Raw genomic sequence first — 27,169 nt, 5'->3', positions numbered from 1 at the left:
TTGTTTTAAAAACATTATTTTATTGTACTGAAGCTGATACAGACAAATGCCCTTCCAAAATCCTCATCCCAGACCAAAGCACTGCAAATAAAAATTGCAAATTTAAGAACTGGTCGTGTAAGGTGTGTATGCTGGAATGAGTAACTGGGTATGGGCTGCTAAAGCTAGAGAAAAAAAAATAAAACGAATATTTTACCTAAGCTCTTGCCAAGATTTCAGAATCACAACTGCTTTTTGACTTCACTTTAAAAATGAAAATTCACATCTGGAATAAACTGTAATGTACTGGATTTTCCTCCCTTGGTTCAAACGAGACGAGACAAGACGTAGGCTCTTTCATTGTTGAAAACTGGCTTTTGTTTTACCACTGTCCATATCTTCAGAAAAAAAAAAAAACCCTTTTCCCATCTTCCCCAGTAAACGTCAGGGCTGGGCTGCAGGACATGCCCGATCAGCGTGGCTGGTATGGCTCTCACGAGGTTGCTAGTTGCAGTGGGCAACTCAGTGACTGTAATGCACAGCGCTGGTGAGTGCACAGATGCACATGAATGCGAGTCTGCTGGGGAAGGTTGGGAGCTGCAACAGGTGCATGAGAACCGAGTGGAAATGAATGGATAAACAAATGAAAGGAGTTACACTACCAGAAGGGTGGAAAGCAAACTGCCGGCAACACATTGCCAGTTTCAGTTCAGTGCTGAACAACACGTTACAAAAAGAACTATTATTTAAAAATAAAGATTAATGAAAAAACCCCAGAATCCAGAGCAAAAAAATTAAAAGAACATCAAGCCGATTTAGACTTTCGAGTGTCCCCCTGTTTGTTCCTGATAGACTTCAATCACATCTTCCTCTTCCATTCCCAGCTGTGAAAACAGAAATAAAAATCTGTTACATGTGAACGCACTGCTTTTTTTTTCTCCAAGAAATACAAGGCATTGCATAAAAAGTCAACCAGAATTAAGATCACTCACATACTCATCCTAGCACAGGGCATCATCCCTTGTTTGCCTCCATCAAACCCTGGAACCATTCTCTACACTGCAGTAGCCTACAACTAGGGAGCATCCATCTATGCTGCTGCATTATGAGGCCATCAGGAGACACTTAAGTAGTACACCCTAGTATGTCATCATTTCAGCTCTGGAAACTGAGACCCCCAAATGCCAAACATCACACAAACACACACATCCAGACCACCTAAGTCAGCCCCTAGTAAAGATGTTAAATTTATGTTTACATTTTTCTATTTTCATTGGGCGGAAAACTGACAAAAGAGGAGGAATAGAAGTTTCCTTGAAATGGAAGTTTAATAAAAATTAATTAGAAGACAAACAGTGAGTAACTGCATTATTCTTATACCAGTACCAGAAATGCTACCTGAGCCACATTCAAACTCCTTCCTCCACTCTGCAAGTCAAACATCCCCTCTGAGTATTAACCATTATTCCTGAAACACCTGCTCTACTCCTTTGATGTCCCAGGGTGATGTGGCAGTTCCAGATGTACTGTTTCCCCCTGAGGATCACCACACAAGCCAGGTGCACAAAAGAAGCAATAGCTTCCATTTAAAACACAACCCCAAGCACAAATTCTCCTATCACAGCATACCACCAACTCACCATAAGCTCATCCATTCACTTTCCACTTTCTCCCCCCCCCCACCCCTATAACTTGTACAACTGTTCTACCGAATGAATAAGCAACTTACAGTATTGCTACCAGAAGATCTACTACTTTGTTCAGCTCTGAACTGCAGCTGGTTTCCTAGCGCCAATTCTGCCATGTTTGCTGTAGACAGATTATATAGATATATGTAGATCTAGCCCCTCCACCACAAAACTCAAAAATTAATAGGCATTTATCAAAAAGTGTGGTTTTGAATCAGATGGTAGAATTTATCTATATATACATTTAATTTATTAATTTATTCTTATCATGGCAATAGCAATATGCCAGTTTAACATGGTTAATCCAAGAAAACTGATAAGTCTCTGCAAAAAAAGTCTATTGCATTTCAGTAAGGGCCATATTTACTAATATTCTTCCCCATAACCACAGAATGAGAAAAATCAGGATCTGGAGTGCTGGATTTTTCATAGGGTTGCTTCAATCTGTTAAACTCTTTTTATCAAACTGGGGCCTAACCCAGTGCTTTTGAAAAGGAGTCAAACAGCATAGAGCAGAGCACTTATGTACAATTGAAGGCAAAAGTTTGAATCTGAATGTGGATCTGTACAGCAGGATTCTGTAGTAAAGTTATTCACCAAATGAGTATGCCTAGGTCTCATCAATTTTCATAAAAAGCAGGTATTCTCAGAGATCTGGGGGGGGAAGAGAGGTCCCCTTTCTAATGACACTGCTGGCCCACTGCACAGGACATCACTCTGATGCTGGCAGCAGCTTAGCACTCCTCCCCCAGTCTGAACTGTACCATCCTATGGAATAAAATCTAGCTCCAAAGTGCACAGAAAGGGTCTTGTATTCTTTGGGTAATCTGGGAGCACTGCACTTGCAACTACTGGACACTGGATTAACACAGATTGTGATGAATTAGACTGTGCCTATTGAAACATTTTTTTAATGAATAAAGGCCCCAAGAAGCCAAATGGTGAAGTACAAAAAAAAAAAGCTATGCTGAGAAAGACCAAGGTCCACAGAGTCTAGAACAGACAGTGGCCAATCCGGTCACAAGAACCTGGCTGATCCCCAAAAGTAGATATATTTCTCATACCTCATTTCCAGGGATGATTAATAGCTTTCCCAGGTCTCCTGGCTAAATTTTTATGGACTTATTTACCACCCTTTAGGGACCTTTCAGAGCGGTTTACAATAATAACATTCTGAAAAAAGGTGAAGAAATACAATAAATGATAGAAAGTAGATTGGTAGTCTTGCAGAGTTCAGAGTTACTTGACATAGATTCCTCTAGATAAGGATTAGCCGGGGGGGAGGGGGTCATAACTGATATGTATCTCTAAAGAGAAAAGTTTTAAAATCTGTTTTAAATTTTTCAAAGGAACATTCTAGGTGTAGAGTCAGAGGAAGGCTGCTCCAGAGGGTAGGGCCAGAACTTGCCCAAGCCTCTTTTACATCGTGTTGCTAGTTGCCTTAACCACATTCTCCAGCAACAGATACTACAGCTCAATTATGTACTGACTGAAAAACTTTCTACCATTTGTTTTCAATCTGCTGGTCATTCATTTCATGGATTGTTCTCTTGGTTTTGTATTGTTTGAAAAGCTAAACAACCGTTCCCTATTAAACCATTCCATCTGATTCAGTTTTATAAACTTCTATCATATCCCCTCGCAGCCATTTTTTTTCTCCAAGCTAAAGAGCCCTAACTTGTTTAGAGAGGTGTTTGATCCACTTTATCAATTTTCACCCTTCTCTGAACCTTTTCTAGTTCCACTATTGTTTTCTGACATAGGCGACCAAAACTGCACAAAATACTCAAAAGTATGATTGCATCAGGGACCTCCACAGAGGCATAATGATATTTTCATTTTTAATCTCCATTTCTTTTTAATAATCCCTAACATTCTATTTGCTTCTTTAGCAGCAGCAGGAAACTGGGCTGAAAATGTCTATGTACCGTCCACAGTAATGCCAAGATCTCCTTCTTGGCTGGTGACTCCTAAGAACCCAGCATTTTGTCTTACAAATACCTGGATATCATCTTGACTAAGGTTTACAGGGCAATAAGTGTTTGAGGGATTGCCTTGTATAAATTAAAACTTTAACTTCCCGGACTTTTATCAATATCATAATGCCTTCAGTCTGAGGCATACATGCCTATGGAAGAAGAGGATTTCCTTCTGGAGAGGAGGATCCAGAAGCTGCAAGTTCAAGCTTGAGGTATTTTCAGGCAGCAGAGACCAATGGAATGTTACTTTGTGCAAGTTCTTAACTCCATAGCAGCAATGATAGTGATACCTTGGGCCAGAGCTCACATGCACCTGCTTCAGAATGCCTTGCTTTCTCGATGGTCTCCCCAGTTGGAAGTTCTGGAAATGCGCCTTCTCTTGCAGGAAGAAGCGAGGTACAGTCTGAGCTGGTGGCTGGACAGAGTCAGCATGGCTCGCAGTATGAAGCTGGAGCCACCAGATTGGTTAGTGGTAATGACAGATGTCAGCTTAAATGGCCTTTAGGCGCACTGTCAAGGCCCAGTAGATATGGAGCACTGGACCTCAGGTGTGGTTGATCAGTCTTCTGGAGAGGAGGATCATCCGTCTGGCACTCCAAGCATTTCAACCCCTGCTAACACAGAACTATGAGGATGATGGCTGACAATCAGGGGCATTTTCGAAAGAGAAGGGTGCCCATCTTCCGCCACAAATCAGGAGATGGGCGTCCTTCTCTCAGGGTCGCCCAAATCGGCATAATCGAAAGCCGATTTTGGGCGTCCTCAACTGCTTTCCGTCGCAGGGGCAACCAAAGTTCCCAGGGGCGTGTCGGCAGTGTACCGAAGGCGGGACGGGGGCGTGCTTAAAAGATGGGTGTCCTCAGCCGATAATGGAAAAAAGAAGGGCGTCCCTGACGAGCATTTGGCCGACTTTACTTGCTCCCTTTTTTTCAGGACCAAGTCTCGAAAAGGTGCCCGAACTAACCAGATGACCACTGGAGGAAATCAGGGATGACCTCCCATTACTCTCCCAGTGGTCACCAACCCCCTCCCACCCAAAAAAAAATTAAAAAACATTTTTTTCCAGCCTCAAATGTCATACCCAGCTCCATGACAGCAGTATGCAGGTCCCTGGAGAAGTTTTTAGTGGGTGCAGTGCACTTCAGGCAGGCGGACCCAGGCCCACCCCTACCCCCCTACCTGTTACACTTGTGGTAGTAAATGTGAGCCCTCCAAAACCAACACGAAACCCACTGTACCCAAATGTAGGTGCCCCCCTTCATCCCTAAGGGCTATGGTAGTGGTGTGCAGTTGTGGGGAGTGGGTTTTGGGGGGCTCAGCACACAAGGTAAGGGAGCTATGCACCTGGGAGCAATTTGTGAAGTCCACTGCAGTGCCCCCTAGGGTGCCCGGGTGGTGTCCTGGTATGTAAGGGGACCAGTGCACTACGAATGCTGGCTCCTCCCACGACCAAATGCCTTGGATTTGGTCGTTTTTGAGATGGGCGTCCTCGGTTTCCATTAGCGCCAAAAACCGAAGTCGCCCATCTCTAAGGTCGACCATCTCAACATTTAGGTTGACCATCTCTTCGGTCGACCTAAATGTTGAGATTTGGGCGTCCCCGACAGTATTATCGAAACCTTCTGCTCAGTGTGCTGCTGCGGCTAAGAAAACAAATAGAATGTTAGGTATTATTAGGAAAGGAATGGAAAACAAAAATGAGGATGTTATAATGCCTTTGTATTGCTCCATGGTGCGACCACAACTCGAATATTCAATTCTGTTCGCCACATCTCGAAAAAGATATAGTGGAATTAGAAAAGGTGCAGAGAAGGGCGACGAAAATGATAAAGGGGATGGGACGACTTCCCTATGAGGAAAGGCTAAAGCAGCTAGGGCTCTTCAGCTTGGAGAAAAGGCAGCTGAGGGAGATATGATAGAGGTCTATATAATAATGAGTGGAGTTGAACGGGTAGATGTGAAGCGTCTGTTCACACTTTCCAAAAATACTAGGACTAGGGGGCATGCGATGAAGCTACAATGTAGTAAATTTAAAACGAATCGGGAAAAATTTTTCTTCATTCAACGTGTAATTAAACTCTGGAATTCATTGCCAGAGAATGTGGTAAAGGTGGTTAGCTTGGCGGATTTAAAAAAGGTTTGGACGGCTTCCTAAATTAAAAGTCCATAGACCGTTATTAAATGGACTTGGGGAAAATCCACTATTTCTGGGATAAGCAGTATAAAATGTTTTGTACATTTTTGGGATCTTGCCGGGTATTTGTGACCTGGATTGGCCACTGTTGGAAACAGGATGCTGGGCTCGATGGACCTTTGGTCTTTCCCAGTATAGCAATTCTTATGTACTTATGTAATATCTTGCTTCTTGTACTCACTAGTGAACTTTTGCAACAGTTTTTGTTTGCCTTTTTGTGAATTAAAATTAAACTGGAAAAAAAAAAAACACCTTCTGAACTGAGAAAAAGAACCTAGTATTCTCTAACTGTAGCAAGGATTATTTTTCCCTATGTGCATCCCTTTCTATCTGTCCATATTAAATGACATCTGCCATATAGATGCCCAGTCTCCCAAGTTCTCTCTGCATAGCCTCACAATCCTCTGCTGTTTTAAGCAACTTTGAATAATTTTGTACCATCTGTAAATTTGATCACCTCTCATAACTCCTATCTAATGACCATTTATGAATATGTTAAACAGATCCTTGTACAGACCCCATGGTAGAAGCCATCCAAATTTGGGGTTCAGATTCCACACCCAAACTGGACTGAAATCCAGGTTTGGACTTCGGCTGAAAATGCCAGTCATACTTCTGTTACACCAGAGATTCATGTAATGGCCGTGTATGAGCCCTTGCCCATTGCACCACTTTCACTGTTGCCGTCACTGACCCCAGAACCTGGACATAATCCCAGACCCTGGGCCTGCCTTGACTGAGAAGATGAATCTTTTAAACCAGCTTCGACCTCCTGCACTCTGTGAGGAAGATCCTCTCCCATCCTGTATTGAATAGAATGCCCAGATACTCAAGCGTCTGCGATGGAGTTAGTCTGCTCTTCTAGAAATTGATCACCCAACAACTGCAGAAGATGGCAAATGTCTGTCGCTGCCACACTGTCCAAATAGGGTGATACATGAATAAGCCAGTCGACGAGATACGGGTGAACTTTGATTCCCTGTGGCCAAAGGAAGGCCACCACCATCACCTTGGTAAACATTCTTGGAGCCGTGGCGAGACTGAAGAGCAAAGCCCTGAACTGGAAGTGACGATACAGCACCGCAAAATGTAGGCCTCTAATGCGGCAGCCATATGGGTATATGTGAGTAAGCCTCATTGAAACTGAGGGCAATGAGAAATTCTTACACTTGAACTGAGGATATGACTGTTCTTAGTGTCTCCATGTGAAAGTGGGACACTCGGAGGCAGCAGTTTAGACCTCTGAAATCTAAGACTGGACAAAAGGTGCCTTCTTTCTTTAGGACAATGAAGTATATGGAGTACCTGCCTTGTCCCTATTCCGACTAGGGAACTGGATCAATGGCCCAGAGCGCCAGCAAGGAATTTATGGTGTGCTGGAAAAGGAGAGCTCCACAGGAAACAGGGAAAAGATGAAGGCAAGGAATAAGCAAATCCGTGGGGCACCACAGACAGGGACCTGAAGACCTCCAGATATGACTCTGCAGACTCAAGCCACCTGCAAAACTCAACTGGGGACCAGTTAACCAACTGGACCAGGGGCAAATCACCCAGAACCATCGGGTGAAAAGTGTGTCTATCCACCTACTGAAGATAGAAAATACTGAGGAGCTGGACTGGATGTTAAGAAAGATGTCTCAACTGAGTTTACAGTTCTCTACTGCCACCTGCTGGTTGATGGACACAACTATCCCACAGGTTCTGGAACAGTGGGAAGCTATGTAATGGAAAAGGACTTTATAGTACTAACAAACAACAGTATCAGCTTGTCTGCAGAGTCCATGCTGAAGCAAGGAAAACCTATCTTCTCAAACTAGATGCGTTCTACAGATAAATATACTGTTATTTTTGTCTGTTTTTGGCTGGCGATATGCACCTTCCTTGCAAATTCTTTCATTCTTCTCAGCGACTATTGTGTGGGCTTCCTTTTCTGCTTTGGGGGGGGGGAGGGGGAATGGAGGGGGACTCAAAGGTATGCAATGCGGTGCAATCGATGGTGGGTGCTAAGTATGTCTGACCTTTGCTTTCTGGGAAGCGGGGGAGGGGGGGAAGAAGGTTCATTCATGGGGCTTTGTTCAGTGGTTGTTTACTGTAGGGCCTTGCTGTCTTGGCCCCTCTCAGTCACAGTCTGGGGTTTGCTGGCACTGTTCATCACTGCAAATCTTTGTACAGTAAAAGGTCAGCACAGATGCCAGAAAGATTCCACATTACACTATTAGCAATCGCAACAAGGATGCCGTGAAAAAAAAAAAATGAAGCCAAGCAAGACATGTTGTTCAGATATAAGGGGGTGAACAGGTATCAGCCATGTGATGAAGAGCAGTGCAAAGCCCAGCTCACACCAGAAGCAGCAAAAACTACAAAATCTTTATTCACTGTCAGAATAAAATTACTGAAGTATTATACTGCACATAAACAAGTCCCATGTATTAATTCAGTTCATTGGGAGGCATGTTGCCATCATGCAGAATCCGAACATGTGCAATAATGGGATGCATACAAGCAGTGTTTCACTGTACCACAATTTCTCAATGTACTGAGAGAGTATTTCTTTGAAGTTTTAAAGTTTCCTGAGAATACTTGCCCTCCAATTGCTAGGCATATGGGGGCTCATTTTCAAAGCACTTAGACACACAAAGCTTTGGGACTCATTATCAAAAAAGAAAAACATCTAAAAAGCGGCATAAAGCAGCATTTGGACGTTTTCTCAGAAAAATGTCCAAATCAGTATTTTCGAAACCTATCTTTAGACGTTTTTCTATGAAGTCGTCAGAAGCATAGTAAAATCACAAGGGGGGAGGGGGGGCATGTCGGGGCATTTCAAAGGTGGGATTAGGTGCACCTAACAGCCATAACAAAACAAAAAACATCCAGGACTAAAACCAGACATTTTGGTCTAGACCCGTTTTCAGAACAAAAAAAAAAAAAAAAAAAAAAAGAACACAAAAGGTACCCTAAATGACTAGATGACCACTGGAGGGAATCAGGGATGACTCCCCTCAATACCCCCACCAGTGGTCACTGACCCCCTCCCAGCCCCCAAAAATGTGAATAAAAATATGACTTACCAGCCTCTATGACAGCTGCAGATGTTACAGTCAGGTCTATTAGAACAGCATGAAGGTCCCCTGGAGTAGTGTAGTGGTCGATGCAGTACACAGTAGGGGACCCAGTTACCTATCTCCCTCTACCTGTCACACTTGTGGTGGAAACTGTGACCCGTCCCAAGATCACCAAAACCCTACTGCACCCATATATAGGTGCCCCCTTCAGGCTTAAGGATTACTGTAGTGGTGTACAGTGGATTTTGAGTGGGTTTTGGAGGGCTCAGGGGACAAGATAAGGGAGCAAAGGTGAGATGTGTACCTGGGAGCATATTTATGAAGTGCACAGAAAAGGACACCAGGGTCCCTTACTGCTATCCTGGGATGTGTGGAGGACCATTCTACTAAAAATGCTGGCTCCGCCTACATCCCAATGGCATGAATCTCTACGTTTTGCACCTATTCGGGGTTTTTTCGAAAATGGACCAAAACAAAACGTCCAGATCAAAAAACCTTGTTTCAAAACAGTATTTTTGAAAAAAAAAAAAAAAAAAGATAAGATTTTTTTTTAAATTGGCCTTCTTTCCCATTTGGATTTTGGACAGTTTGTGCAAAACGTCCAAAATCGACTTAGACATCATATCGAAAATGCCCGTCCACATGTCTAAGTACTTTGAAAATGAGCCCCATTATCTACCATCGTTTAAAAAAGAAAAACTGAAGGAGTAAACTCGGAATCTTTCTTTGGACTCACTAGACCATTCTTAATATGTCACAGACTTAGAGGTTTCTGCTGCAACTTTGAAAAGACAAAGTCAGCTAAGTCTCGCATTCAAACATTTTGTACAAAGAGATGTGAAGTTTCTGGAGAAGATGATATGAGTTTTACCTGATGTAACCAGGCCAATCCAGAGCAGAAGACAATAATTTATTTTGATTAGATCAAGGGTATTGCAGACTGGGGCCTATTTTGGCTTAACTATCCTTGTTAATGTGTCAAAGTACATAGGGGACAAGTGTGGGGGTATTTTTTTTTTTTGAGTTATTTCAGCTTACAGTATTTCTGATGGGTAAATAGCCAGCTCTGATTTCCTCCCTTCCGTCTAGCTCTCTCCTATACGTTTCTTAGGGAGAGTTTATATTTGCTATATGTAATGGTTTATGAAGTCTTTCCTTTCCATATGTAACAGTAATCAGTTTCCGGGGATGTACCAAATTGTGCCTTCCCGCTATTTTTATTTTTTAGTTTCAAGTATTTTTTTCTGATGTGCTATATACTTGTACTTTTTTAATGCAATAAAAAAATTATCTACATGGTCAGTAATTTTATTTGTTGGTACAGATTCAATCATTTACCCGGCACTGGTATAAGGCTCACCTAGTCTATAGTTTCTCAGATCATTCCTAAAAACCTTTTTAAAAATTGGTGTAACACTGGCTTCCCCCAATCCTTGATTATCATGGCTGTTTCAAATGACTGCTAACCTGTTCATCTGCAATCTATTTCATATTTAGCTCTTTCAGGACTCTGAGGTGAAATATTGGCTGGTCCTGTCAATTTGTTGCTCTTCAGTTTGTCCATTTCATCCATTATATTATCTAAACTTATACAGTGAAATGCTTTAGTTGCTCCAGATCATCCCCACCAAAGAAGGTTTCTGATGTGAATATCAACCAACATCCACCTCAAGACAGACCGAGGCAAAAAAAATTATTCTATTACTTATCTGCCCTGAGCACTCCTTAGTCGTCCAATGGGTTCAACTAATCCATTCATGGGGTTTTTGCTTCAGATGTAGTTGGTGCAGTTTTTAGTATCAGTTCCGTTGCAGCAAGTTTCCTTAAAAAAGTCTCTCTCCACATCCAACTTACCTGTGCTTGCTCACCCCGTTTGTTCATCAGGGTCTGCTTTCCATTTTTTTGAACAGTGCCTTTAACTTTCACCACCTATTCTACCTACCTCATCACTAAACAATGCTGGCTCACCTCTGTGCCTGGCTCAGCAATACTGTGACTTTTGTTACTGTGCTTCCACCGAGCTTTTTTCCAGTTTTTATGTATCTTTTTTTAAAATACCATGGGGGGGGGGGGGGGGGGGGAGAGAGGTTGAAAGAATTTAAGGGGAATACTCCTCTATTTCGTTCTCCTGTTCCTAATTCCTCCCCTTACAGGGGCTTTTCTGATCAAATCAGTCCAGAGCTGTATACCTGACTATCACACCTGCTGGAGACAGAGAAATAGAGAAATGCTGGAGCTGAACAATTACCTTACAGAACAGAGCACGCAGCATTGTTTTCTCTGTCTCCATCACTGGTTGAAAGGTACAACCCACAAGTACAGATCTGGTCAGGATACCAAGATTATTATTATTTGAAAAAAAAATTATGTTAATACTATTCCACAATGAAGTTATATACCCATAGTGGAGGTTTTCCTTATTGCAGATGACCAAGTCAGCTAAGCCTAGGTACTGATTTGAAAATAGGTACGATAGACTAGGAATGTCAGAAATCAAATAAGGTCAAGAACCATTAATAGGATAGGGATCTTCACATGATAAATATGCAACCCTGCATTCAATTATTACTGCTGAATAAACAGGAATACAGTTAGAAAAGAATGTGTGTGATGGGTGAAACCCAGTAAGACCCAGTGTCTGCATCTACATACATTAACTTCAAAAGGAAACTCACCTCTTTTGGGGTATGATGATCAGAAATTCTTTGACCTTCGAAGAGAAACCTGAGTGAGTTCATTGGAACACCCTATAAAACAAACAAACAAAAACATGTTTCTGAAACCTGCCAGCCATGTAACCATACAGCTTTATACAATGAGGACTATTGTGTGTGTTAAACAACACTTAAACCACTCAAGCAATACCCTTTCATGCTCCCTTGTGAGTTCTACACATGGCACAGCTGGGGCTTAAGAAGCATTCCCAACCATTAGGTAGACGTTTAGCCTAAGTTCCACTCCTGTGATATCACCTGCTAAACAGGTCTGTAGGGTTTCAGAGTGGCGACAGAAGTAGTTCTACCATTCTGCTCCCTGCTAAACACTGATAGAAGGATACAGTAAGGGAGTCAGAAAGAAAAGAGAAACTTTTTGAAGCTCCTTCAAATGAAAATTAAATTCCAGTGGAAGTTAAATTGCACAATATTCAGCTGAAATAAAAACCTAAGGAATGAGGAGGAAATGTCACAACACAGTACATTGTAATAGAGCTGTACTATATCTCTCCGGTTCGAGTTCAGCTACATAATAGATAAATTACTATTCAGGACACGTCCTATTCTACAGTGACCAAACAGTTTCATCAACTGCATGCATGCAGCACACAAGAATTCAATTTTATGTGAGACTGCAATATACAGACACTGGCACATATGCAAGCATACTACAAGGACAGTAGGCCATTCATTCTCACATATGGGTGACGTCATCCATGTTGCTCAGCACGGAATGCTTAAAAAGTGTAGCACAGCTTTAAACTCACATGACAGTGTCCTCACCTCGCATGAAGGAGTGCCTTCCTGCCCACCGTGAGAGCATGGGGCCATTAGTACAACAGTATAGTTATCAGGACAGGAGACCACTCCAAGGGGAGGTGGGAGGGTATGCAAGAATGAATGGCCTGCTATCCTCAGAGAATACCTGCTACAGGTAAGTATCCTTATGTTCTCCAAGGACAAGCAGGCCACATTCTCACATGTGGGAACATCTACCAGGTTCACCGAAAACAGCAGTAGGACAAGCAGGCCACATTCTCACATGTGGGAACAGCTACCAGGCTCACCGAAAACAACAGTAGGACAATAAAACCTTGCAACGAATTAACCTGAGACTATATGCATACTGTACGAGAGTGCAGCCTGGAACAGAACAAACGGGCCTAGGGGATGTGGAGCTGGATTCTAGACCCCAAACAAATTCTGCAGAACTATCAATCACGTCTGGTATCCTGCTCTAGGCAATAGTGGGAATTGAATGTGTACACTGAAGAACACATTGCAGCTTTTCAAATCTCTTCTATACAGGCTAGTGGGCTACCGACCCAGCAATGCTCTGACATTATGAGCCTCAATATGACCCTCAAAAGTCAGCCCAACTTGGGCGTAAGTGAAAGAAATGCAATCTGCCAGCCAATTGGAAATTGTGCATTTCCCAATGACAACCCCTATCCTGTTGAGATCAAAAGAAACAAAAAGCTGGGCGACTGTCTATAGGGCCAAATCCACTCCAAGTAAAATGCCAATGCTCACTTGCAGTCCAAGGTGTGCAGTGCGCTAGGATAAGCATGAAGTTTGGGAAAGAATGAGCAAGAACGATTGAATTGTATAGATAGAATGCAGACACAACCTTAGGCAGGAACTCAGGGTGCATGCAGAGAACTACTCTGTTATGATGAAATTTAGTGTAAGGTGGATCTACTACTAAGTCCTGAAGCTCAATGACCCTGTGAGCTGAAGCAACAGCCACCAAAAATATGACCTTCCAGATCAAGTACTTCAGATACTGTGAGGGCCAGGGACTGGAGGTTGAGATGTAGAAGAAACCCTCATTCTGCGTGATGAGAGATTCCAGTGGTGTGCCTTGACAATTTTTGTGCCTTGTAAGAGTGCTGTGGGATGAAAAAGGATGAAAATCACTGCCTTACAGTGATGTAAAAATTTTTTTGCCCCATCCCTATTTCCACTATTATTGCATAAACGTCACACTGAATGGTTTCTGATCTATAAACAAAATGTAATATTAGGCAAAGGGATCCTGAGTAAAACACAACACAGTTTTTAAATTATTACTTCATTTATTTAAGAGCCAAAGTTATCCAACACCCATATCACCCATGTGAAAAACTAACTCTCCCTAAACTTAATAACTGGTTACACCACCTTTAACAGCAATAATTACAACAAAATGCTTCCTATATTTACATAACATACATACATAGTAGATGACGGCAGAAAAAGACCTGCATGGTCCATCCAGTCTGCCCATATCAGTCTTTCATAGCATTGTTGACCAATATTAGCCCACTCTTCTCTGCAGAACTGATTTAATTCTGACACATTTGTAGGTTTTTGAGCATGAACTGTTTGTTTCAGGTCCTGCCACAGCTTCTCTATTGAGCTCAGGACTTTGACTAGGCCAGTGCAAAGTTTTAATTTTGTTTCTCCTCAGTCATTCAGATATAGACTTGCTTTCTGTTTTTGATCACTGTTTTGCTGCATAACCCAATTGCACGTCAGTTCATGGATAGATAACCGTACATTCTGCTTAAGAATTTTCTTGTACAGTGCAGAATTCATGGTTCCCTCAATAATGGTAAGTTTTCCAGGTCCTGAGGCAACAAAACATCCCTACATCATCACACCACCACAACAATCATGTTTGCCTTTCGGTATGATGTTCTTACTGTGGAATGTTGTATTTGCTTTACACCAGACATAATGGGACCTGTGCTTTCCCAAAGAGTTCCACTTTTGACTCATCTGTCCATAGAACATTAACTCAAAGGCTCAGGATCAGCCAGGTGTGTTTTTGCAAATAGGACAAGCATTGATGTTGTATACCAACGATTTCCACTTTGCAACCCAGTCTCTTTCTTATTCTAGTCATGAACATGAACTCAGCTAAGGCTAGAAAGGCCTGTAGTTCTCTGGATATTCTTCTGGGATGCTTTATCACTGTGCCATTAAAGTAATTTTGGCAGGCCTGCCACTCCTGGAAAGATTCACCACTGTTCCTTCTCCATTTGGCGATAATGGTTCTTATTGTGATTTAGTGCAGTCCCAGAACTTTAGAAATGGCTTTGTAGTCTTTTTCCAACTCATATTTTAACATATTATTTTCTCACCTCTTCTGCACTTTCCTTAGATTGTGGCATAATGTTCTTGTAGAAACTTCGTGGTGACCACTACACTCACATGATAAGATTGCGTTCAACAGGACTGGCTTCAAGTCTGACTGTGTTCAATCAGCTAAATCTAATTATCAATTAAATTTGGTCAATTGGAAGATTAACAAAGGGGCCAGTTACTTTTTCACATGGGTGAAAAGGGACAAGTTATCCAACAACCATAACTAAATGATATAATAATTTAAAAACTTTGCTTTTACTCAGGTTCCTTTTTCTGTAAACAGCAACCAAATATGTTCTGTTGTTCAACAACACAGTACTAGAACTGACACATAGCCTTAAATTGTCAACAGACTATTTGCAGACTGTTAACCCAACATAGTACACCTGTTCATACCCATTTCAACCAATCAGGATGACTTTTATTCTCTGCAATAATTGTGGTGCTTTAGTTTCATGGCCAATCATCTAGAGACTTAAAGCTTGTCCTATCTGTCTTCAGCTATCTAGGTTTAAACAAGAGCTCAATAAAGTAATGTAAGAATTGGATACAATTAAAGCAGCTTCTAGGACTGCACACAAAAATAGCTTCTCACCACTCCCTCAAAGAATAAAACCACATAAGAACAGATGGTTCACAGTAGGCTCAGGCAGACTTCGTCATGTGACACAGAAGCATCTGCCCGCACAAGTGTTGCCACTAAAAAATTCTTTTGCTCCATTACAGCACTGTAATGCTCCTCAATTAGAACTGAGGCAGAGGAAAAGCAATAAAGCTGGAACAAAAAGACATGAAGGTACCCAAAGTGAAAAGACACCCCCAAAAAGTCATGAAGGTACCCAAAGTGAAAAGACACCCCCAAATCACTAATGTTGAAACACATACCAAGAAATATAGATGGAAAGCGATGGCCACAAATGCTCGTAGTCTATGCAATAAAGTTCATGACCTTCAAGCTCTGATGTTGGAGGCAGACTTAGATGTTGTTGCAATCACAGAGACGTGGCTCAATGGTTCCCACGAATGGGATGCAAGCATACCAGGCTATAATCTATTTAGGAAGGATAGAGAGGGTCGTAAAGGTGGAGGAGTAGCTCTGTATGTGAGGAATGATATCATGGCGACTGAAATGACAGGGACCTGGGGAAAAGAAGAAGCGATATGGATCACCTTAAAAAGAGATGATAGAACCTCTGTCCACGTGGGTGTTGTCTACAGACCCCCCGACACAATTAGAGGAACTAGATAAAGATCTGATCGCAGATCTTCAAAAATTAGGAAAGAAAAAAGAGGTTCTGTTGATGGGAGATTTCAATCTGGCGGATGTAGATTGGAAGGTTCCGTCTGCCAAATTGGAAAGAAGTAGAGAGATCGTGGATGCTTTCCAAAGTGCTCTGCTCAGACAGATGGTGACGGAACACACGAGGGAGGGAGCGATGCTGGATCTGGTGCTCACAAATGGGGATAGTGTGTTAAATGTCCAAGTGGGTGCACACCTGGGAAGCAGTGACCATCAAACGGTTTGGTTTGATATAACGGCTGAAGTGGAGGGCGGCCACTCTAAACTCAAAGTCCTGGATTTCAATCGTGCTGACTTTAGTAAAATGGGGGAATACCTGAGGAAGGAGATGATGGGCTGGGAGGACGTACAAGAAGTGGAAGGGCAGTGGTCCAGGCTGAAAGAAGTAATAAATAGGGCCACAGACCTTTATGTAAGGAGAGTAAATAAAAGCAAGAGAAAAAGGAAACCGATATGGTTCTCCAAGCAAGTGGCTGAGAAAATAAAGGCTAAAGAGTTAGCATTCCAGAAATATAGAAAATCTCAAGAAGAGGAACACGGGGAGGAATACCGGATGAAACTGAAAGAAGCCAAGAGAGAGGTACGACTGGCGAAGGCACAAGCGGAAGAACAAATGGCTAGAAATATAAGGAGGGGCGACAAAAATTTCTTCAGGTATATTAGTGAAAGGAAAATGACTAAAAAGGGAATTGTGAGACTAAAAGATACAGCGAACCGCTATGTAGATAATGATGAAGAAAAAGCAAATTTGCTAAATAGATACTTTTGTTCTGTTTTCACTGAAGAAAATCCTGGAGAAGGACCGCGAGGGACTGGCAAAAGTACACCTGAGAATGGAATGGATAGAGCACCGTTCACGGAAGAGAGTGTGTATCAACAACTTGGAAAGCTAAAGGTGGACAAAGCCATGGGACCGGACGGGATCCATCCCAGAATATTGAGGGAGCTCAGAGAGGTTCTGGCGGGTCCTCTTAAAGATTTGTTTAATAAATCCTTGGAGACGGGAGAGGTTCCGAGGGATTGGAGAACGGCGGAGGTGGTCCCTCTTCACAAAAGTGGTGATAGGGAAGAAGCTGGAAACTACGGGCCGGTAAGCCTCACTTTGGTTATTGGAAAAGTAATGAAAGCGATGCTGAAGGAAAGGATAGTGAATTTCCTGGAAGCCAATAAGTTGCAAGATCCGAGACAACATGGTTTTACCAGAGGGAAATCGTGCCAAACGAATCTCACTGAATTCTTTGATTGGGTAACTGGAGAATTGAATCATCGGTTCCCCACAGGAGGTTCTTAAATAAACTAGATGGGCTGAAGATAGGTCCTGAAGTGGTGAACTGGATTAGGAACTGGTTGACGGATAGACGACAGCGGGTGGTGGTAAATGGAGTTCGCTCGGAGGAGGGAAAGGTGAGTAGTGGAGTGCCTCAGGGATCGGTGCTGGGGCCGATTCTGTTCAATATATTTGTGAGTGACATTGCTGAAGGGTTAGAAGTTTGCCTATTTGCGGATGATACTAAGATTTGCAACACAGTGGACACCATGGAGGGAGTGGAAAGCATGAAAAAGGATCTGAGGAAGCTAGAACAATGGTCTAAGGTTTGGCAATTAAAATTCAATGCGAAGAAATGCAAAGTGATGCATTTAGGGAGTAGAAACCCACGAGAGACGTATGTGTTAGGCGGTGAGAGTCTGATAGGTATTGAGGAGGAGAGGGATCTTGGGGTGATAGTATCCGAGGATCTGAAGGCGACGAGTGTGACAAGGCGGTGGCCGTAGCGAGAAGGTTGCTAGGCTGTATAGAGAGAGGTGTGATCAGCAGAAGAAAGGAAGTGTTGATGCCCCTGTACAAGTCGTTGGTGAGGCCCCACCTGGAGTATTGTGTTCAGTTTTGGAGGCCGTACCTTGCGAAGGATGTTAAAAAAATGGAAGCGGTGCAAAGAAAAGCTACGAGAATGGTATGGGATTTGCGCTCCAAGACGTATGAGCAGAGACTTGCTGACCTGAACAGAGGAAAGGAGGAACAGGGGTGATATGATACAGACGTTCAAATACTTGAAAGGTATTAATCCGCAAACAAATCTTTTCCAGAGATGGAAAGGCGGTAGAACGAGAGGACATGAAATGAGATTGAAGGGGGCAGACTCAAAAAAGATGTCAGGAAGTATTTTTTCACAGAGAGGGTGGTGGATGCTTGGAATGCCCTCCCGCGGGAGGTGGTGGAGATGAAAACGGTAACGGAATTCAAACATGCGTGGGATATGCATAAAGGAATCCTGTGCAGTAGGAATGGATCCTCAGAAGCTTAGCCAAAATTGGGTGGCGGAGCAGGTGGGTGAAGAGAGGTTGGTGGTTGGGAGACGAGGATAGTGGAGGGCAGACTTATACGGTCTGTGCCGGAGCCAGTGATGGGAGGCGGGAAATACTGCTGGGCAGACTTGTACGGTCTGTGCCCTGAAAAAGGCACGTACAAATCAAGGTAAGGTATACACATATGAGTTTATCTTGTTGGGCAGACTGGATGGACCATGCAGGTCTTTTTCTGCCGTCATCTACTATGTTACTATGTTATATATTCCCACCCCTTCCCTTTGTCTAATATTACATCATATTTAAAAATCAGAAACCATTCAGTGGGACATATGTGCTAAATAATAGGAGAAATCAGGAGGAGAGAAACTTTTTTACATATACCTTTCAGGATCTACAAATGTGAAATGCAATTCTATAACTGCAAACGTGCAATTATAGACTAGCGCAGTGACTCCCAATCCTGGTCCTGGAGGTACCTCAGCTAGTCAGGTTATATATTCATGAGACAGATTTGCATGCAGTAGATAAAGTGCATGCAAATTTCTCTCACGAATATTCATTGTGGGTATCATGAAAGCCTGACTGGCTGGGGTGCCTCCAGGACCAGGTTTGGGAACCACTGGATTAGTGCATAATGCACTTACATGCATAAGAGAGCATCTAAACATTTTAATGCATAACTGCATGAGGGTCATACACGTGGGTGGACCATAGCTGTGACAGATATATCTGCCACTTACATATCTAACTTACAGAATACTGTAAGTTACAGACATCGAATGCTGCACTTAGGTGCACCTAATTTATGCCTGCCACTGACCTGGTGCCTAACTTTGGGCATGCCGGTATTCAAATAGTCGCTTCCCACACAACACTGGGCACCTAAACAGGGGATGGCCAGTTATAAAATTGCCTCCTAAGTGTAGTTAATAAATGCTAGAGGAAATTAAAGACACTTAGAAACATATCAAGCCAACAGTTCTAGCAAAAAGTGATATCTGAATGCCAGATTTAGCTTTCTTGGGACTTTCCATTAATACTCAACTTACTCATTCTTCAAAACCTCATGTTCACTGCTTATAATATTCTCCTCTAAGACTTTGCTATTGTAATTGTAATAACTATGTAAGCCGCATTGAGCCTGCAAATGTGTGGGAAAGCGCGGGGTACAAATGTAATAAATAAATAAAATCTTAATCCACTGAACGTATATGACAAGCAGAATCATATGACCACTTCTTGGTAAAAATGCCCAATTCTGGGGAAAAAAGGCTTTTAAAAAAATATGGGCTAATTCTTCAGAGCCACTGAAGTCTAAACAGATAATATGTTTGGTCTTTAGACTGTCTTTGAACTCAGGTGCATGCTGTGTGGATGCAAGCATTAAGTTATTTATTCTGATTGTGTTGTTTGACCACTGAAAAGTGATTTCCTAATGCTGTATATCCAACATAGTGAATCACAGACAAATAAATTTTCTATAGAACAGGAAAATAAATGTTTTTGTAAACATGCTATGCTACATGAGATATTGTCTACTCTACATTTCATACAAAATGTCATTGTTTTCACCAACCTGTCTTTGACAGTATGATTCTTTGAGCTTCTTGAGATGTGTTGTCATTTTCACCTTGAAATGGATTTCACTACTGTCCTGTGAATAAAAACACAAAACGTTTCAACATATCTGCTTTGCTTGGAAACACGCACAGTGAACAGAGCAGAAGCAATGCACTGCTCTATAGACAGGCAAACACTACCAGCATAGAAGGATCAGCTTTATCTAATGCCCAATATAGGTTACTAACGCAATCTAATAACGGAATTTAAAAAAAACAAACAACAGACACAATCTGTACAGGAAGTGGAATTAGCTCAAGTGCACAATAACAAGTGAGACTAAAGTCCAAGTCAGTCAAGCACCTGACCAGGGTAAGAAAGTCCAGATGAAATATATGAGTGAAGTGAATATCCCCATTATAGTAGCAAGTGCTGCTATTATAATGGGGATACTTATTAGTACTTGTTTCTTTTAGAATGTCTGTTTCCTCCTGCTTTTCTGGGTTGGGGCTAAGATCAGGCAAAATGAGCATTCATTTGCAACTATTCATGTGTTTCTCCCTTGTTTTATATGTCCTCCCAACTCACTTTAGTCCAGTACTTCTAGAACCCTGCAATCATGGGCCCTAAATGCAGCCTATAGGTGGCGCGATGGCCGATACTCTGTCCTCAGAACATCCTAAGTTTTGGGCAGCCCAAGGAGTAGAAGCCTTGAGTTAGGAATCAACCCAAAGTCTCTCCACATAGTGATGTTTAGTTACTGAGCAAGCCTTGTGTGTCTGCATTCTAAATTTTACTTGAATTTAACGATGGGCGATATGCTTTGCTGTAAAAGCAGTGGTATGGGAAGTGGCCAAGATGGCAACACGCACCCGTTCAGTTGAGCAGCTGATCCTCTTTTTCCCGTTTTGGGTTACCTCGATTTCTTCTCTAGTAATGCTGCATACAAAAAGGAAGGGAGTCATCAGAACTGCTATCTTGCCGAGTCTCTCTTCGCCTCCAATACAGCAGCGGATTGAATTCTACTCTACCGGGAGCACAACTGGACAGACCAGGGTTGTAGGCTCTGCTGTGTGGCAGGAAGAAGGAAGTCCTGCTGCTATGAACTACACCACCACTCTTTCTCCCCCCGGATCCATGTCAACCGCTGTGTCCAGCGTTACAAGAGGTGATGCTGGAGGCTATCAATGGGTCGCAAGAATCGACGCGGGAGACCTTGGGTGAGAACAGCGTACCACCTCAGTAACACCGTGGAGCTGAATCATCATGTGGAAGGGAGCTCTCTCTTCAACCCATGGCGGTTTCTCTTGAATCCATCTGGAAGGTTCTTCTTGATCTCTCTGCTACAGTGAAGAAATCATCTGACGAGGTAACTTTTCTTGTGACTAAGATGGATAATCTGTCTGCAGCAGTAGAGGATTTAAAGAAAAACTCCTCCAGCCGTTTCCAGAAAGTACATTAGGATATTAAATTCCTCCAAGATTTTCAAAATTTGGTTGCAAAAGACAAATTAGTGCAACTGCAAAATTTCAATAGGCGCTTGAATCTTAGAATGTAAGAATCTTAAAATATAAATTTTCTTTACGTTTCTGGATTACCACCATTAGATATGTTTAAAAAATACCTTATTGAGATTCTGCAGTTTTCTTCTGAGTTAATTCACCCTTTAAATAAGGTGTTCTACATGGATGTTACCTGGAAGAAAGATCAGGGTGAAGTGCTAGTGAAGCACATCAAAGAAAAACAGTTGTATTTGGCTAATATCTCAGATATTCTTGAGGAATCAATCTTAGAAAGAACTTTGAGGTCCACTTTGGTGGCCTTATTTGTCTTTGAACAGGATTTGAATAATGTGATGAATGTCTATTTCCGTCATTCACAGCTTTTATTTTCCATGGACAAAAAGAGTGGATTTATCTGTATGTCACCAAATTAACCCAAGATCATAGGAAGGCTTTTTTAGCTTATAGACAAGAAACTCTTAATCTTGGAGCTACTTTTAAGTTGGTGTATCCATGTAAATGTTTGGTGCGGTTGTGGGGGGGGGGTCATAATACATGGGGGAGGGGGTTTGCCCCTGAACATTTGAAAGCCTTCCTGGAGCTCAAGAAGGTTGTTAAGTAACTGAATGGATTACGCTATAGTAGCTGTGAATGGTGTTAAGGCCTTTACTTTGTATATTTCTTCTTATATTGGGATTTCCTTCTCCTTAGTGATACCACTCCCCCACCCTTTAGTGGTCTAAGGAAGAATGAATTGCTTTTATTGATTTATTTTTATTCTTTGATTAAGCTGGGAGATTTTCCCAGTGATGAGTATTTCCTTCTGTATTTATGTAACAAGTGTATACTTATGTAAATGTATTTACAATTCTATAAATAATTTTTAAAAAAGCACTGGTAAAATATTAGTAGTAGGAGGCAGCACATGGACTCAAGCTGGAAGACAATGGACTATAGTAGCATGGCATTTCAGGGTTCCCCCTCCCCCAACTCTAACACTTCCTGTTGATGTCTACGAATAGCATCTTAAACTACATCAAAACTATTTGATCTCAGCCAACATTCATCTGGACATGTGGTGAAAATGGAAAGAAAAGCTGGAGTCAACTTTATCAGTGAAGGCCTCTCACCTGGCCAATGACCTTCAGTTTGATATACTCCCCTTCTTTCTTGTCTCCCAAGTCTTCAGTCGAAGGTTTGGCTTCCTACAAAATAAAACAACATTTTATAGATATCCATATCATAAAGAAATACAGATTCTGTCATCCCAGATCAGCAGCAGCAGTTGCAGAAATACATTTTAAGAAGTCCTTAAAACACAACAGCAAAAGCAGTGCTGGTCCAGGTGGCTCTCATCACTGGGTTGCAAAACTGACAGTGTACCCTTGCTTTGGGATGTATGCAATGCACATATTCCAGAATTATCTCATTTTATTCATACATTGTTATAAAATGTCTATTTAGATAGCTCCTCAGGTTTTGCAGCACTTTTCTCAGCAATTCAGACTAAACATGATCAAAGTCTCTAGTCTCCACGGTGCTGTATCAGCACCTGGATAAACAGCACACTGAGAAAGTACACAGCCCAAGAAGGAGATCTAGTACTAAAAAAGAGTTAACCCAGAATATGCAGTAAGGACACAACACCTTAAATAAATTTCTTTGCAAGCTGTGATACTTTATACTGAGCCAACTTTGTTATATCTGAGCTTTAGGAGCCTATGACCCATTTTGAAACTTATTAAATAAGAGCTAACAAGTGTTAACATTTTTACTTATAAGCAGAGGGGAAAACAAGGTTAGAGGAAAACATAAGAGTAAACAAAAAAAAAAGTAAACTTTTTACTTCCTATATTAGTTAGTTACAAATTTGATTTGAATTATTTTTCTTAATCGCCTTTTGTCACAAGGATAGAAAAGTGATGTACAAAAATCTAAAACAATGGAAATAATAAGAAAGGAAGTCAATAATTGAAATAGATGAAAAAGACAGAGGAGAAGGGAAAGGGAGAAAGGAGAGGTCAGAGCAGAAAGCTAGTGGATTTTTGGGTTAGCAAGGATAAAGAACGCCTTTTCAAACAGCTAGGTCTTCAAGAAAGATCTTAAACTAGAGTAAGAGCACTAAACAGATTAAAGAAGGTTGAGAGATCCATAGGGAGAGGGCAAGCCAGAAGAAGGCATGGGAAAGTGTAGAGTCAAAATGGGCCTCTTAAGGAGGGGATTCTAAGACAGTTGTCATTAAGCGAGCAAAGTCTCGGGGGGGGGGGGGGGGGGGGAGTATGAAACAAGAGAGGAAAGAAGACAGGAGATCTGAATAGAGAATCTTGTGAGCTAAAACTAGAATTTTGTAGTGGATGCAAAAAAAGATTAGTACCCAATGCAATTAAATAAAGAGGGTCATGATATGGTCAAACCTAGAAGCATGCAGAAGAATCCAAGCAACAGTATTCTGGATTGTTTGAACACAACAACCAGCGTATTGTGGTAGTATTATGTTGACAGTGTTACAATAGTCGAGGCAAGAAATCAAAAGTGTATAAAGGAGTGTCTTGTGAGGAGGTATCTAATTAGGTTCCGACGGTCTTAAATTGTCATAAAGTGAGGAAACAAGCCCAAGCGAGGAAGGCAATTTGGTGTGTAAAAGTGAGTTACTGATCTAGTGTAATACCTAAATACTTGAAATGGGACACCAGAGAAACAGAAGCGTTTAAGAGTATTGGGGAAAGAGAAGGAGAGGAAGAGGAATGGGTTATATAGCAGGCGACAGTTTTGGTAGACTTGAGAACGAGGTGGTTGTCAGATAGTCATGATTCAATCAAAACCAGGGCTGAGTTAAGGGCAGTCAGGAGTCACCATATCATAATTTTCTGAAACTATTTAAGGGGCAACCAAGTCATGCTGTAAAGCAAAGAAAGGGATGAGAAGTTAATTCAGTCATTTTTTGCCTCCCGCTTTCAGATATCTAACCGGATAACTCCTGCCCATGGGAACACCCTAGAATTATACGATAGGTTATGATCCACGTTCATTTTGTGATTTTTCAACACCCTTCCATTACAAATAGCATCTATAATTTCTTATTTGTCCTGATGATCATAAATGGTGACTAGTCTTGGTTTATCTATCGTGTTATGAGTCAGTTGAAGATCAAGAATTCCAGATTCCTAGTGAGACAAATTGTATGAAAAATGGTTCATGAGATATTATGATGTACAAACTTGGCACAATATGAAAATATACAGTTTAAATTGAGAGGGGAAGGAGCAAAGGCGAGACAATCAGAAGCACCCAAATCTGATTTTTAAAAAAAGGCTTGATGCTTGGACAGCTGGCTTTCCAAGAAGGCTACTGAAAGCTCTGGGATGGAATCTTCAAAATTGTTATTAAAAAAAATGATTTTGCCAATATTATTTTTACATTTTTTAATATACAGATATGAAGGTTAGTACCTGACCAAAATACGGTCTGTAGTATGCACTCATTTAAAAAAAAGTATACAATACTGCCAGAAAATGTTCTGCATTAATAAGGGGAGAAAAAGGCTAAGCCCTACATACTTTACAAAAGAACAGATACAAAAAGCTACTGCAAGTCTAAAGGCTTTATAAACACATTAGTGGCCACATAACGCTAGAAGAGATTGAGCTTGGGGGTTAGCTTGTGCGGATTGCCACACACTACATTAAAATGTATGTTAATGGATGCATTAGTGTAATTCCATGCAATGCAGAGAAGGAAACAGTGACTCTTAACATGTACACAATGTGTGAAATGTTTTGTTAAGTCTGGGGCAGCATAGAAGGTGCAGCAGAGAGAATTTAACTGCCAGTTTTGTCTTCTTTCACAACCAGAAAGGGCTGCAAGTCTAAATGACTGCAGGGCGATAACAATCATGTGCATGTGTTCAAACAAAAGCACACATCAAAGCTATTCTGTGTATAAGCATCAGTTTTGCAAAATTTTTATGTGCAAGAAATTTTTGTGAGACTAATATTTAAGTGCAGCGGTCAATGTGTGCCCACACTTAGTTTTGTTAGGACCTGTGCACAAGAACTCGTGGTTCATGCAAACGCTTTGTGCACATGTGCCCAGCTAGCTTCACCCTGATTAACACTCAAGTTCTGTGCACTTTAAATTTGTTTATCATTAAGTTCCTGCATGGCACAGAAATAAATTTGCATCAGAAGCCATTCACCCAGCGACCTGCAAGCCTTTCTACATTAGCCTAAAAACTTAGTGCATGCAACTATATTTTCTCAAAGATAATGTTATTGCTTTTGGGGTTGAGTGAACAGTAAATGCAAATGGTTTACACCCCAAGTATCATCATAAAATCACACTCCTAGTTAAACCATGATGGATCATGATCAAAAAACTCCCATATACCCAGGAAATTCCCCCAAATTGAATTTATAGGATCACAATAATATGTTGAAAATCGTTAAGGAAAGCATAGTGTTCCATAGTTTGTCCTGATTTTTAGAGATATGATTAATCCATCAACAAGAATAATCTTAGAAATTACTATTTTTGGGACAGTAGTTTGGATTGCCATTGCTAAGGCCATCTGCAATAGTAAAGTCAACTCTCATATCAATAATGAGAAATAATATTTCAATCTTAACAAATATGTTGCATTTCCTAAGTCCGCAGGTAGGTAGGATAGAGCCATACTGTGTTGAGCACGAGTTGTTCTTACATGCACAGCATTACAGTACAGACGTGGAAGATACTGGTCCATCTCAGTTGCAGATTGCTCCACAACAGTTTTAACATTCGTCTTAACATTATCTTTGTAATCTGAAAGTTATTGCTTCCACAAACGCGCGTTCCTAGCAGAAACAGCAGGCTGGCAAAATAAAGCAAACCAATCTTTCCCTCGTTCCCCCCCCCCCCCCCCCCCCCCCCCTTGCAAACGATTCTTTTCTTGCTGCCCATGGTAGCGAGCAGACCTAGGCGTATTGTTGATCTCTACATCCGCTGCAGGCCGGGCATCGGCTGTCTCGGAGCAGAAACACGGAATGAGAGGCTGCCAGGCAGACTTGGCCTCTGCCTCTCGTGCCGCGGCAAAGGCGGACCGACCGCGGTCCTCACGTCATAACGAACAGGCCCAACACAGGCCGGTTAAACGGATTATTCCTCTCCTAGGCCCCGCTCCCTCCCTCCCGCCGTCTCGCACCTGATCAGACATGGCGGCAACGGCCGCAACCGGTGCGTCCCCTCCGTCCGTGCCTTCGGTGGTGAGAACAATCCTTAGCGTCCGTGTTATTACTATTACTTCGCACCACGAAGCTTCCCGGCTGCCTGCCCGCAGCACCGAGACGACAACAACAGCCCAGACAGGCGGGACTTCCGGTGCTTCGGCGTCACTTCCGACACCTGCTGTCTGTCTCCGTAGAGGTGACGGACTGTCTCTATTTTTTTTTTTTTTTTTACGAATAAGGTCCTAATGCTGCATTCTTCGGGTTGGCTTACTATGAGTATACTGATGTGGTTGCCCTTTAATCTATTTGAAACAATAAGAAATAACGATTGATACACAAAAGAAAAAACTAGGGTGGCCTTTCAGTCAGCTGCAGTGAAAAGGAAAACAACATGTCCTCACAAGTCACAACCACAGAGGCTCCAAGAACCATCTTCTGCATCTAGTTTTACCTGCAGGGAGGATGGACAGTTTTTAAATATCTCATTTACCTAGGGGCAGCTGCTATGGAGGTGAAAGGCTGGAGCAAGGGTAAATGAAGGCACGATT

At 41.9% G+C, this 27,169-nt stretch overlaps 1 protein-coding gene across 1 annotated transcript; it reads right to left on the bottom strand.

Moving 5' to 3' along the window:
* SUMO1 (small ubiquitin like modifier 1) lies at window positions 1-26,770 on the bottom strand. The gene is made up of 5 exons (XM_030209756.1): window positions 26,597-26,770; window positions 22,548-22,622; window positions 19,932-20,009; window positions 11,578-11,649; window positions 1-863 (listed from the first exon to the last, which is right to left on the bottom strand). Exons 1-5 carry the CDS (start codon window positions 26,606-26,608, stop codon window positions 795-797), a joined length of 306 nt encoding a protein of 101 aa, XP_030065616.1. The 5' UTR covers window positions 26,609-26,770; the 3' UTR covers window positions 1-794.
* Window positions 26,771-27,169: the final 399 nt, after the last annotated feature.

This window comes from Microcaecilia unicolor, chromosome 7 (assembly GCF_901765095.1).
Source record: "Microcaecilia unicolor chromosome 7, aMicUni1.1, whole genome shotgun sequence".
Lineage (NCBI taxonomy): Eukaryota > Metazoa > Chordata > Amphibia > Gymnophiona > Siphonopidae > Microcaecilia > Microcaecilia unicolor.
The sequence above is the reverse complement of the archived record's forward strand: the minus strand, read 5'-3'. Positions and strand labels throughout refer to the sequence as shown.